Source organism: Symsagittifera roscoffensis, chromosome 4, assembly GCF_963678635.1.
Source record: "Symsagittifera roscoffensis chromosome 4, txSymRosc1.1, whole genome shotgun sequence".
Lineage (NCBI taxonomy): Eukaryota > Metazoa > Xenacoelomorpha > Acoela > Convolutidae > Symsagittifera > Symsagittifera roscoffensis.
This window is the reverse complement of record NC_087065.1, coordinates 12608392-12622290: the sequence shown is the minus strand read 5'-3', so window position 1 is coordinate 12622290 and position 13899 is coordinate 12608392. Positions and strand designations below refer to the sequence as shown.

Sequence of the window (13899 nt, the reverse complement as noted above, 5' to 3'; positions counted from 1 at the left end):
TTCAACTTAACGTCTGATGGGTTGTGCCACTTTGCCCTCTTATTGAGGGAAGGAATGTATTCCCGCATCCACCGTGTCCATATTGCGTTAGCGTACTTTTGCGCTCTGGCGAACCGCTTCTTATGCTCGAAGTTTTCTTCGAAACTTAGCGACGGAAAACTCGCTGCGTGTTGACCAAGGATAAAATGATTCGGGGTCAACGCCTCTAGATCTAGCAGATTGGAACTAATGGCTGTTATCGGTCTAGCGTTAAGTGATGGCTCAACAAGGCACAGCGTGGTTCTTAGAACCTCCTCAGTTACTCTTCTGTTGCCTAAAATGTCATACAAAACACGCTTGACACTCCGAACTAATCGCTCCCATAAGCCACCATGGTGCGGTGCGCTGGGTGGATTTAATTTCCACTTGACCCCTTTCTGGACAAAAAACAGCGGGTGCGAGCTTGTTCCAACTCTCAACGCAAGCTAAGAGCTCTTTCTAAGCGCCAACAAAGTTCGTGCCGTTGTCGGACATGATGGTAGTCGGAGTACCGCGACGTGCAATAAACCTCTCCACCCCAATAACACAGGAGCTTGTGTCGAGAGAGGGGACCAAATGTGCACCGCTCTAGTAGTGAGACAGGTGAACAAAAAAACCCCATCTCTTTTCCGTTCTTCTCCGGATCGGAACTAGGAACGGCCCAAAGTAGTGCACCGCTCAATGTGCACCGCTCTAGTAGTGAGACAGGTGAACAAAAAACCCATCTCTTTTCCGTTCATCTCCGGATCGGAACTAGGAACGGCCCATAGTAGTCGACACTTGTGTTAGAGAAAGGAGGTTGCTTGTAACCCAGCCTTTCAATGGGCAGATCAGACATTGTGGGAGTTACGGTTTGCGTTTTCGACACGCAACGCAAGTATTTTCAATGTTTCGCAGCAACCATCGCAAATTTAACACAACGTATTTCAAATGAACCACCGCACGCTTGTAATCCAAGCCTTGATGGAAGTTCCTAACATGCAAGTGTCTAACCAATAAACGAACAATCGCGTGACGTGCATCAAGTATAATCGGATGCTTGCTATCGAAATCGGAATTAGCCAAGCGAAGGATGCCAGCTGAGCGAAGGATGCCAGCTGGTCCAATGAACGGCGAATACTTGGCGATCCGACTATTCCTCGTGATAACTTTACCGGATCTTAGTAGTTTTAGCTCGCTAGGGAATGTCTCACCCTGGGACAGGTAAATGACCTTCTGTTCAGCAATGTCCATTTCACACGGGTCGGTAATTTCTACTATACTCGACCGGAAATGTTTATGGGATGGCAGACATCTTAACAAAAATGCTACTGTACGTTTGTATTTTACAATTGAATTGAATCTCTCCCATTTTCCGAATGGAAGATTTTTTTCTGTCAAAACATCGACGACGAAATTTGACGATTTTTCCAGACAAATGTTGATATCACATGAAGGTCCTTTGAGTCTTATTTTATCAATAACCCTTGAATCGGGCTTGAACGGCCAATCAATTGTCCTCAGTATACTAGGGCCATTAACCCAGCTGCTTTCCTTGAGGGCTTCCGAAGAAATCCCTCGTGTTCCGGTATCAGCTGGGTTATCACCGCTAAGTATGTGATGTCACTGATCAGTGGTGGTAGACTCCAGAATCTCACCAGTGCTATTACCAACAAAAGCGGGTAGTTTATTACAGGAGTTAAGCCAATGAAGAACAGTGGTACTATCTGTCCACATGAAAATATCCGTAACTTTGAAAGTAAGACCTTTCAAAATTTCTTCTTTTAAACGGGTTGTAAAAAAATCCGCTTGAAGCTCTAACTTTGGAATAGATAGCGCTTTCATAGGCGCAACGCGGGCTTTGCCAAAGACAAAGGCTAATTCGGTCTGACGCAAGTCGCGCACGAAGGAAAGCGACGGCACAGAAAACAACCTGCGAACTATCACCGAACATGTGAAGTTCTGTTCGGTCGAAAGCGTCAGTGAAATAGTTACGAGGTATTGTCAGAGAACCTAACAATTGAAGACCTGAATGCCACTCAAGGAACTGCTTTTTGATTTCCTCTGGGAGATCATTGTCCCATTTTTGACCGCTGATTCGCCAGATATCTTTTAATAGAAGGCGATTCTTCACGGTATACGGGGCCACTGATCCAATTGAATCAAAAACAGAGGAAACAAAACTCAACACGGTACGCTGGGTGGCTGCTTTGTCTAGTGGACGATCAACCCTTCTACTAACGACTTAGGTATCTTACGTGATCTCACTTAAGACCGAGAACATGCGACTACTGGTCTGGACTCCTATAAATATCTTTAACAGAGGAATTGGACTCACGGTTGTCCGGATCAAGAGCGTATGTTACATCGGGCACCTTGCTGACAAATTTTGTCAAACGAAACCCACCTAGTTTAAGCAGCGAAATTAAATCCCTGCCTAATTCCAAGGCGTCATCCCTGTTTTGAAAAAAATCCAGATAATCATCCATATAAATCTTCTGGACAACAGCCGAAGCAGCTTCGGGGTACTCAGCTTGATGAACCGATGCAGTCTTCTGCAAAGCAAAATTCGCACAAGTCGGCGAGTCACGAGCACCAAAAATGTGACACGTGTATTGGTGAACTACCACACTTGATGTGGGGTCCTCCCGCCACAAAAAGCGAAGAGAAGGTTGATCTTCTTCACGGACTCCAGACTGTAAAAACATCCGTTCAATGTCAGCTGAAACGGCGTGTTTATGCTGACGGAATCTTAAAAGTACAAAATGAGGTTTTGAAGGAGATCCGGGTCAACCAACAGAGATTTGTTCTAGGAAGCGCCATGACACTTCGATGCACTATTGAGGACTCGGCGAACCTTACTTGGTTTATTTGGGTTCAACACCGGGTGATGCGGGAGATACCACTCACGATCGGCTCGTGATTTGGGCTCGTGCGCCTAAACGGTTATGACATATCCTTTTTGTATATCATCTCTAATTGTTTCGGCGTATTTCTCACGGAGCGACGGATCTTTATCTAGCCTTCTTTCCAAAGACTTTAATTACAGTCTGGAGTCCGTGAAGAAGATCAACCTTCTCTTCGCTTTTTGTGGCGGGAGGCTCCATACGAGCTAAGGAGGAAAAATAGTTTTTCGGTAAAGTACTTTCTTTATCGTTCCAAAGCATTGGTACAATGTACCTCTCACCATCGTGAAAGGTATCATTTTTCAAAACGGACAAAGCGCGTTTGTCGGCGGCAGAACGGGCATCTACTTGCTTGAAGGCTCCGTACGACTCCAACTCATACCAAGTTTTAATTTGGTCCGCAAGAGACATGTCTTCGACAACACACTTAAAGCAAGACGAGTTCGACATGAAGGACGGCGGTAGCGGACCACTTAAAACCCAACCTATCGGAAGGCGTACGGCGCACGGTGAAATAGAGTCCTCCCCCAGAAGGTACTCAACGGGTCTTTTTGCATGTTAGAAATCCTGTCCAAAAATTATTTTGACTTCCTCGTACTTATAATGTATAGGTTTTATCGGAGCCAACTGCGGGTATTTTTCCTGTAATTCAGGAATACTTATGCTATCCGATCCAATGCGAATATGATCCTTAACATAAGCTCGAAAAGAAAACGAAAATTCACTATTATTCGTTTCGGCGGAAACTTGAAAACTTACTTGATGAGTTTTCATCAAGCTTGTGGAATTGAATCCATTTATGGTGATGTTAACGGGAGTACCAACCAAATGGAGACGTTTTACGAGATCAGCGAATACCCATGAGTGCGTGGAAGCACTATCGCAAAGAACTAGGGCATTAGCCATCGTCGCATCTGGCTTGGGGCACTTTCTGGCCTTGCTACAATTGCAGAAACTGTGATTGCTGTGTAAACACGCAAAGCAAAGTTTTTGTTCGGCTACATGCTTCGCTCGTTGCGTAGCGTTTTTCTCTTCGAATACGGCGCAATTCCAAAGAGCATGTTGACCTTTACATACAGAACATGGAGGAAACTTTGGTTTTTCCTTTGTCTTATCACTTACCTTTGCGTTACTAGCAAACACTTTCGTACCTACTTTTTGCTTCACTGGTTCTTCTGACTTACGCTTAGAATTAATTGTTTTTAGCCTCTCATGACCATCCGTTTTTTCTTTAAGCCATTCGTTGAAATCTAGCAGAGTTGGTCGATGCCATTGGCGTCTTACGGTTTGCATTGACCATGCCTCCTTAAGGTTTGGGGGAAGCTTACTGACAGCTTGATTCAGTAAGTTAACACTTTTCAGGTCGTCGTTAAAAGATAGAGACTTGAATACGGCAACAAGTCCAGAAATTGTAGAGGAAAAGCTCATTACATTTTCCGAGTTATGCATTTTCAGCGGCGGAAAATTACTAAATTTATCGAGATGAGCCCCTACTACAGCATGCGGCTGCCCGAATTTTCTTTGAAGAGTTGCTAATGCGTCTTTATATAGTACTCCGCTATAGCTATACTCGATTGCTATAGCTATAGCGATTGCGGATTTTGCTTTACCCACTCCGAGCGTTTTCAGATAGGTAAGCTTTTCATCGTCACTGAGTATGGCTGAATCGACCGTCGATCTGAACTGTCCAACCCACTCATGCCAATTAAGTAGGTTGCCATCGAACTGTGTCAGCTTCCACTCAGGGAGATGATCTTTTCGGTTGTGCATGAGTATATTAACCAACTCTCGTGTCGAAAGTGGACGCTCGACGTCTGCACCAGGTGAATTACCGGGAGTTGGCGCTGGGTATTTCGAAGAATTACCGTGATAATCAGGAACGAACGGTTGATAAGCCTGTAAAAAACTTTCAGGCTGCGCAAAGAACACAGTCCCTCCACTTGTACAAGGAACAAAATTATTCGGAGGAACAATCGGAGTTACTGCGGAAAAAAACAGTTGTCGCAGGAACGTAGTCTTGTTGAGCTGACATTAAAGGGGCAGCAATAGCTGGTCTCCACGAATTGCTATAAGGGTTATAGTGGTCACTTGAAAAGTTATAACTACTAATGGGTACACCCATATGTTGTGATGGGATTACAGGTGCTTGGTAGCCAGCTACTGCTGATCCTGTAGTTTGATGATTTAAAGAAACCTGATTAATTGCTGTTGATGCAGGAACGAACGGTGCTACACCAGAAGGAACGTCTGTAGATGTTGTTGGAGCAAAATAGTTTTCAGAAGTTACCGTGACTACTGACCCTGTGTTTGGATTACCTAGCACTGGATGAGTGGACAAAAAAGTTTGCTGAGGCAAATTATCAGAAACAGGTTGAATGACCTGCAGTAACCCTACTGGATTGTTAACGCAAATCTGAGATTGGACAAAATTCGACAAATTATGTCGTTGTCCGTGAATGTGGTTACTGAAATACAATCCCGGATCACTAGAAGCTGCCTGGCCATTATTCACTGCTGTAAAACTTGATGAGACCATGTAATTTGTTAATGCAGGATAAGTTTTCTCAGGAGCTGCCGAACGAACGTGCTGCTCTTGATTGGGAACTACAACAGGGTCAGGCTGATTGTGGTCGACAGATTCGACCCAGTGACGCGTACGATCATTTTCGTCTATTGTTAGTTGTGGAGAGATTCGAATTAAACCACTTCCCTCAGCATTCTCGCTGATTTCCGCGACTCATCTTCTAACTCAAGCCCTTTAAACTCAATTTCTGCCAGTTTTTTCCTGTGTTATTCAGCCAATTCTTCCAACTCTAAACTGCTTTGTTGTTCTAAAAAATATTGTTTCATCTTGTTTTGCTGCTCTTTCAGCCTCAATGACGTTTTTGCCTGCCTCTGAAGCTTCTCTTGTTGTTTCTTTAAAAGCATTAAATCGCGCTTTTTCTCAGAAGGTGTTTTCGACGGAGGGGTGATATAACGACTAGATTTCTGAGAACCCGATTGCTGATGTTGGCTACTTCGATGTGACAACTTAGAGCGGGTATCTGTTTTATGCGACTGTGGTTTTTCACTTTTTCCGGAATGATGTGAACTTTTTGAGCTGCTATCTATGTTGTCCGGCTCTGTTATTGGTTCAAAACTTGTTTTATATGTGATAGCTTCCTGCGAAACTTTATCGTTGCTTTGCGTCAACTTATGAAGCCACATATCCTGTGCCGGTATCAATTAATCGGGGTTGGCACTTTTTGCAGCCATATCAATCAACTCATTATTTACCTCGACCGCTTGTTCTATATAGTTCCTTCATTTTTCAATATAGGTATCAATTTTTGAGCAACGACTCTGACTCTCTATGTATTCCCTAATAATTTCGTGGCATTTATAAAGTTCGTTTTTGAGATTGCTACGTCTCTCAAACAACTTCTTAATTTTCTTCTGAAATTCAACTTCCATGCTTAATAATTTCAGAAATAAATGTTTCTCAGAAAATACTTTATTTTCAGTCAAGTAAATCCAATAAAAACTTTAATACGTCAATAACTTACAAGGGCGAGTAACTTGAAGTTTTAACGCTTTAAGTCTATTTTGAATCGCCCTACGATTTTTAGGCGACAAACGGTTCCGCTTCTTCTTAGCTTTCAGCGTACTTAGGTCAGCACTGTATCGTTTAAGTAACAACAGGGTCTTCAACTCAAGGGAAGGGGGCTGATGCAGCTCTTTATACTTTTCGATAAGTATTTGTCCTTTGGCCTTTCGCTTTGAGATAAAATCCTCAACTATGTTAAGAACGAGAATAACTGTCTTTTTCAACTCTTTTTCTATATTGTCCGTACCTTTGCGGCGACAGTATACAATAGCGGTAATATTTTCCTTGTATCTCAAAAGAAGGCTCTTAAGTTGGTCAGTACTCAAACTACGGTTGTTGTTTGTACGCGCTTTTGAGACGGTGCGGATAGTTTACGGCCAGTACTCAAACTACGGTTGTTGTTTGTACGCGCTTTTGAGACGGTGCGGATAGTTTACGGAGCGCGTGGTCTAGAGAACTGGCCCCGAGTATGAGCACCATACGCTAAGAGCCCTTATTCGCGGCGGTAATTACCAGTGGGGCTGGGAATTGAGTAGGTCGGTTGAACTCCAATAACCCCGCGGAGGAAACCTGAGGATGAACAAATTCAACTTAACCTACTTAATATCACCCTAGCTGACCACTTAACATTACTGCGACAAAACAGAAACAATGCGTGAGCGGGTAAACAGATGCGTTGGAGAGGGCAACTTAAGTTTTAGTTAACCAACGAGGTGGGGTTTCAGGCAAATTGGTGGAATTCCAACAACCACGCGGAAGAAACATGAGGATGAAAAAACTCAACTGAACATGCCTGATACTGCCTACCCAGACCACTTAACATAAGTGGTAATCGGATAAATAAGCAAACTTTGGGATTTTATGTTGTAGTTTTTCAACAATTTTTGATTTTTGTGTGGTTTTAACGACCTAAAACTAACGATTATCAAAAATTTTCTACAGAATTGACGGTTAGAGGGTTCGAGTGCGAAATTTATCAAAAAAAATGATCTAGTACCTTTGTCTGTTCCGTTTTTCTGGATTTTCAATCCGTTCTCAATTACCCAAAAATGTGTGGTATCGGGAAAATTACCACTTGTAGCTTGCTTTGAGTTGGTAATAACACATTAACACATGGAACGTAATTTTATTGCAAAGAATGTTTTGTAAAAATTAGACTAGTCTTACAGTTTTTGACAATTCTGGAGATTTTCGGCACCGGAAGTTTCTCTCTCACGAGTCTGAACAACTGCACTCACAAGTCCCACTGAAGCAAAGCACTGAAACTGCTCGTAACCACTGAAACTGTTCGTCAAGTCCCTTGATGAGTTCGAGAAACCTGTGATGCTTTTGGCTGCCGACAAAAGTTCAGCCTATATCGAATTGCAGACTTCAGCCGAACCGAATTCAACAGAACAAGCTGGTGATTGGGAGGTCGATTTGTCGAAATGCTCTGAGAAGTCTTCAAAAGATGTCAGAATGCTCTGAGTCGTCAGAATGCTCAGATAAGTCGTCAAATGCTCTGAGAAGTCGTCAAAAGATGTCAGAATGCTCTGAGTCGTCAGAATGCTCAGAAGTCGGTCAGAATGCTCTGAGAAGTCGTCAAATGGGGACAAAGAATGATAATTTGAAGGGGGGTTTAAAGACAAAAAATGTCCCTTTTGGGGCGCCAAAATGTGCGCGTCAATCTCCACAATTCGTAAAAAAAAGGTTTTTAAACACTTGAATTAATGAGCATTTTTTCGGCAAAATAACTCCGGAGATTTCGTAGCATAACGATATTTTTAACATACTTTATCATTGTTAACATCGGCCATAAACATCTGGATAATTCGAAGCAAGCTGCTAAATGGCCAAAATTTGTCCTTGAGACAAATTGCTCTTTTTGCAGGTCAGCCTTAATAAAGGCTGAACCAAATTAGAGCGAAAAGACGTTTAACATAGATTTTTTTTTTTGGGAGGGGGGGGGGGGGGGGGAAGTTCGACACTGGTTACGTAGCGTCCCATCAAGTTCGGAGCATATTTGAGTTCTCGGAAGGAAGTGACCTAGGCGGGATTCGAACCGGCGCCGAACTCGCCGGGACGCACCCTGTATACGCTCGGCTACTGTCCCTATATGCATTTATATTTTGGTTCATTTTATATGCTGCATTTATACTCGTTAAATTTGCGCTGCAACAATATACATTCTTTTCATTTTTATAGTAAGAGTCAACGAATGTAGTGAAAACTCTTATATAGTTCGTGATGATTTTTGTTTTTTTTAGGCAATTTATCCACGCTCAAGTTTGAATTTTCGCGATTGACTTTTGATTCTTTTTTCAGTATGCCCAGTTAATTTTTTTTTAAAAGGAGGCAATTTCCACTGTCTAACAGCGCAATTGGTAAGTTCGCGGAAAACGTGATTGACTTCTAGTTTCGAAAGTTCATGAAATTGGAAAATGGACTTTAAAAATATCCAGTATTTTTTTCTGTTACTTGGCGTTTATGGACTTTTTCCAACTGTCTATTGGCAATGTTTGTTTTACGGTTCTTATATATTAGATTGAATAAAGCTTTTCAAGAAGTTCAAAATCAACTTCATAGACTTCATGATTATAAGAACAAAGTGATTTTCATTTATATAGTTCTTGATGATTTTTGGAGGATTTTTTTTAGGAAAAAGTCTTAACATGCTCCAATTACGACAGTAGTGAGTCATGCATAAGAATGCATTTATGAATTAAATTTTCCAGCGCACTTTTTAAAAGTTACACGTTGATTCAGTTTTCTTAAATTGGGTTAATTTGAACTTAAGGAAAAAGTTCCAATCATAAGCAGTTCTTGAAAATCAAAAAGCTTTAGCCTGATATATGTTTTCTTCGGAACACAAAAGTTGAAAAATTTCAATAATTTTCATTCAATTTTTTTCGGTTTCCTTGTTTATAAGGGTAATGAACGTAGTGAAGACTCTTTATATAGAGTCTTGCTGATTATTTTTTTCCAGGAGGAAATGTTAAATGTGCATAAAGGTCTCTAATAACTACAGATGTGCATTCATACATATTGATGTATTTATGAATGCACTTAGCTATATATGCACTTTTTGAGTTCAATTAAAATTAATCTGCTAAAAGTGACGTCAGTAGTTTTGTCCATATACGAACGTGGAAATGGCTCAGCAAAACGTGAACGATTTCTACTTTCGAAAGTGGAATGTAATTTTTAGATGTCCAGCGGAATAAAAACTTTTCCTGTTTATCCAGTTTTCTTAATTTTGGTTAATGTTATCAAAAAGCGCCAATCATAAATCGTTCTAGAATTTCAAAAAACTGAAAGGGCATCTATTTTTTGAAATTCGAAAGTTGAGATTTATTCAACAAAGTAAGTGTTTTTTTTATGTTTACTTGCGATCATTACTTTATCTTCGATTTCCTATGTTTTACATTCCAAACTTCTGATTTAGTTCGTTTTAGTTCTGTTTTAGTTCGTTTCATTTCAATAACGTTTCTGTTTTATTTCGTCTGTTTTAGTTCGTTTCATTTCAATAACTTCGGTGATTTTGTTAGCAAAATACAACTTTGTCTATCTAATTTTTTAAACTACAATACTGGTCGAAGTAATATATTTTTGCTGAGAACAAAATAATGTCTAGTAGTTGTTCCGATTATTGAAAATGGGAGGAACTTCGTATTCGGGTGTGTTTTAGTTTAGTTTTCTATTTTTTGTTTTCCACGCAAAATCAGGTACCACAAATAATCATGGGAGTGGGCCGTGTGATATAACTTATTAAAGCCCTACTAGTCGTGATTCGAACGACTTAAATGATTTTAAAAAAATTGTCCCAGTGTCGAGAAAACTGGTTTGAAAACTGGGTCGAGAAACTAGTTTTGGAAGTTTCATTTAGCTCTTGTTAGGCAGAAAAAATTTTAAATAAAATATTGAGCAAAAAGTTAGAAGTCAATAATTTTTTGAAGTTTTTTTAAATTTTTTGTTTTTTATTCATTTTTGAGAAAAATGTTGTCGATGATGCTTAATTAACTAATTTTCGATGCGATTGTATAGTTCTCCAAACACACCACTCAATAAAAACGACACTAATTTGAGAGAAAAAGTTTTTTTTATTTTTTTTTTTGATGAAAACGGTCGGATTATACTGTGCTACTTGCACAGCAACTGGATATCCTTGTTAATTTTTCCTTTCGGTTTTTGATTCTTTTTGGCTGGTTAATCAAGTATTTTAGTTCTCACTGCTCTAGATTGTAATATTTGGCTTCGAGTGGGCAGCTGTTCAGGCATCAGAATGTTTCCAGCTTTTTGAAACGTTTTCAGACAATCTGAAAACACTTGCTATTCTGATAAGAAATAGAATTAAATGCAATTCCTTTCCTGGAGCTACTTTTGAGCTCGAAGTAAGGCACTGTGTTGAACACTAGAAAATCAATGTAAATCATTAGTTTTAATTGGCTAAAATACTACTGGCGAGCTTGTGTGCAGTTCGTCCGAAAAGCGGCTAGCCGACGCAGTTATGCGCTGTGACTTTTTAATCGCAGTTCGGCCAAGAGCTTCATTTGCCAGTCGAAAATTCACTCTGGTTCCTCCAGTCGGTCGTGCGCTTCTCGTCACTTGCGAGGGCAAAAGCCGAAGGCTTCCTGTCGACTGTAGACCTCGCATCCACCTTCGCTCGTCGTGAGCCCAATTTTTACCCGCTCGTCCGACTTTCCCGTCGCAATCTTCGATCATTGTGACGTCATAATGAACAGGTGCGACAACAGGTGGTAGTTTATACTCATAACTTTGATGCTGTTCGTAATAACTAGCTAGCTTGTAGTTTAGTGAGCTTCGCCTGGTTAGTTCCTGGCTCACTGGTGGGTTGTACAGAGAAATTGTGGTCGAGGGTTTGGACCCAATGGGAGCTTTCTTTAGGTTGACCGGTTCGAAGTAAATGTTTCCCCCGTATCCTCGCCAAGCCTGAAAACAGTTTGACGGAAAACACTAATAAAATTTGGTCGCAACTGTTTTTTCGGCAAATTGAGTGGAAAAATTGGTTTTCCGTTTGATGATCTCTGAAGTTATAAAAGCCTATTTGAAATGACTTTTGATTTTCTAAACGAAATAAAAACAAGTATGCGGGATCAAGTGAACCAAGTATTCTATTTTGTGATTTTACGAGGGGGATGAGAAAGTCGAAAAGAGCCGAAAAATGTATTGCAAAAGTTGAGATTCAACTTGAGACTCAAAGTTGAGATTTAACTGATAGTTTGAGATTCAACTTTTTGCCATGTTTTTGCAATTTGTGTCCTCGATTCCTGGTGTTTTCGTCAGTTGCAGAATTTTTCAAAAGATTCCAAACATTGATAGCAGATTATGCATTAGCAAGTTTAGTTCCGATCCTTTGACAGAGTTCAGCTTATTAAATTCTAATCTGTTTTCAATTATTTATCTCCCATTGACTTTGGTTTGTTCACCTTAATGGGCGGGGCCCTCTTGGGAGTATCTGTTGCGAGCAAGTAGAGAGTTCTCGGCTGGTGCTCCAGAGGTGTCTCCGGTAATCTGCAGGGGTCGAATGCCAGACTCCTCTCGGGTGTCTTGGGTGCTTCTCGGGTGCTGCTCATTCGGTTATTGAACCTCTGAACCGTCATCTCGGATAAATCGGTTGTCTCTCGGTCAAATTTCACCAATTTGGAACTAAAGTATGCATACTTGGCTTAATTTATCGCGTTCAAAAGATATTTTTCCCTGTCAAAATTGTCAATTGAATGGTTGGATATCAGTACCTCTGAAAATCAATTTGCTGTTTTACGATTTCCTTGTAATTTTCTTTAATAAGTTCGCCAACCATTTGGAACCTCACTATGTTTATTTTAGATTCTATTCAAAAATCGGGTCTTTGTCGATCAATAACATGAACACAAAAATTGTTTGTTAACAGAGTGCGTGGGTTTTTTGCCGACACTTCGAGTCTACTTGTCGCCTACTTTTTGTGTGATGTGGCTGGTGTACTTGTGAGTCGTGTGATTGTTCGCATCTCACCCTCGCCCTTATTCTCCTCCGAATCCAACTCGACTACCGCAGCTGTACCGTCTACGCCCAACTTAGGATCTGCTGCCTCTTTTCTTTCATTGTCCTGCCCTTCTGAATCTTCTAGAACAATAGAACAAGTCCAGTTAAAGTTACACTAACGACAGGCACTCATCCACTGAGTGGTTTGTGAGTCCAGTTGATCTAGAAGTAGCTCGAGGGTTTTACCACAGTTTGCGCCATCATACTGGTTGCACCAAAGCTGATTACGTGCGGATAATAAGCCCATAATAATTTTTAAAAATACTTAATAATTAAAAAATAATACAACGAACTCACCGGTACATCCGAGTGTCTCAGTCAAGATATGTTTAGCTGTTTACCTCATTAATAGATAAGCCTAACTATTATATCTTCTGATCACTAAATCTGGTGAGTTTAAAATGAGTTTGTAGAATCGCCGAAGCTTGTGATTTATGTGTGGACATTATTCGACCGAAGTTCCCTATGAGAGGTCCTATAGCCGAGCCCAAAAAATGAAGCCGAGTGGGTTGAAATATGACAGACGAACAATAAAAAACAGAAACACACCTTTATTAGTCGAGGGGTCTGTCAGAAATGCATTGTTGACCTCTGTTGAACCTGTTTCTTCCGCCTTTTTCTGCTCCCGGTCTTCTTTTTCCAAGTCCATTTTTCACGCACTTAACTCATTTGCTATTTATTTATGCCCACACGCAAATTGACGAAAAAAAACGTTGCAGTGCAAAATATGATTATCGATAAATGGTTTTTATAGTTATTGTTCTCAGCTTATAGTTTTCGACTATATGTGCGTCATAAAATGAACGAAAGTTTGAGTGGTTCAAACTGTGTAGAACAAATGTAAACGAAGATAAAAGTAACCGACCACCTATTGTGTCCAACTCACTAATTTTGAACAATAATCATTACACAGTAATCTCAGTCACCTTGCAAAAAAAATCAAAATTTTTTTATAAATGGTTCCTTGTGTGCGCTAAGAGGGGTCTAGATTTTCTCGAGTGTTAAAAGTAGATTTTTAAAATAAGATTGAATTTTTCATTGCCGATCAAAAATATTTTCTGAGCTCTCCTTATAACGGGCGAATTTTGGGTGGGGGCGGACGCCCTGCCAACCCAAAGGGTCCCCTTTGTTTTATTTTGAGATATTCATTTTTGGTGACGCACCCCAAAATTTTTCTTCAGGTGCCTGCGCCAATATAAACTTATTTTAAAGGGGGAGCGCGCGCCGAAAAAACGCGCTTTTTTGGTCAACATTTTCAAAAAAGTGCCTAAAAACGCCTTTTTCGGCCTGTTTTTTTTTCAAATTTTTGCCTGCGGCAAGGTGTTTTTACTGCTTTGGGAGAGCTCTGAAAATCAATTTGGTCGAACTAAAAAAAAGTTGGCAAAATTT

The 13899-nt window shown here is 40.5% G+C and overlaps 2 protein-coding genes across 2 annotated transcripts in view; one reads left to right on the top strand and one right to left on the bottom strand.

Annotated features, from left to right (window-relative positions):
* The first annotated feature begins 10230 nt into the window (after positions 1–10230).
* Positions 10231–13899, top strand: part of LOC134843739 (WASH complex subunit 1-like) — a 382840-nt gene continuing 379171 nt past the window's right edge. Inside the window, exon 1 of the mRNA XM_063859994.1 lies at positions 10231–10241. The gene's annotated coding sequence lies outside the window, so the exon portion shown is untranslated. The remainder of the gene's footprint in view (positions 10242–13899) is intronic.
* LOC134843740 (uncharacterized) lies at positions 10781–13419 on the bottom strand. Its single transcript, XM_063859996.1, has 4 exons — positions 13060–13419; positions 12426–12591; positions 11916–12135; positions 10781–11418 (listed from the first exon to the last, which is right to left on the bottom strand). The coding sequence occupies exons 1-4, from the start codon at positions 13157–13159 to the stop codon at positions 10915–10917; spliced, it is 990 nt and encodes a 329-aa protein (XP_063716066.1). The 5' UTR covers positions 13160–13419; the 3' UTR covers positions 10781–10914.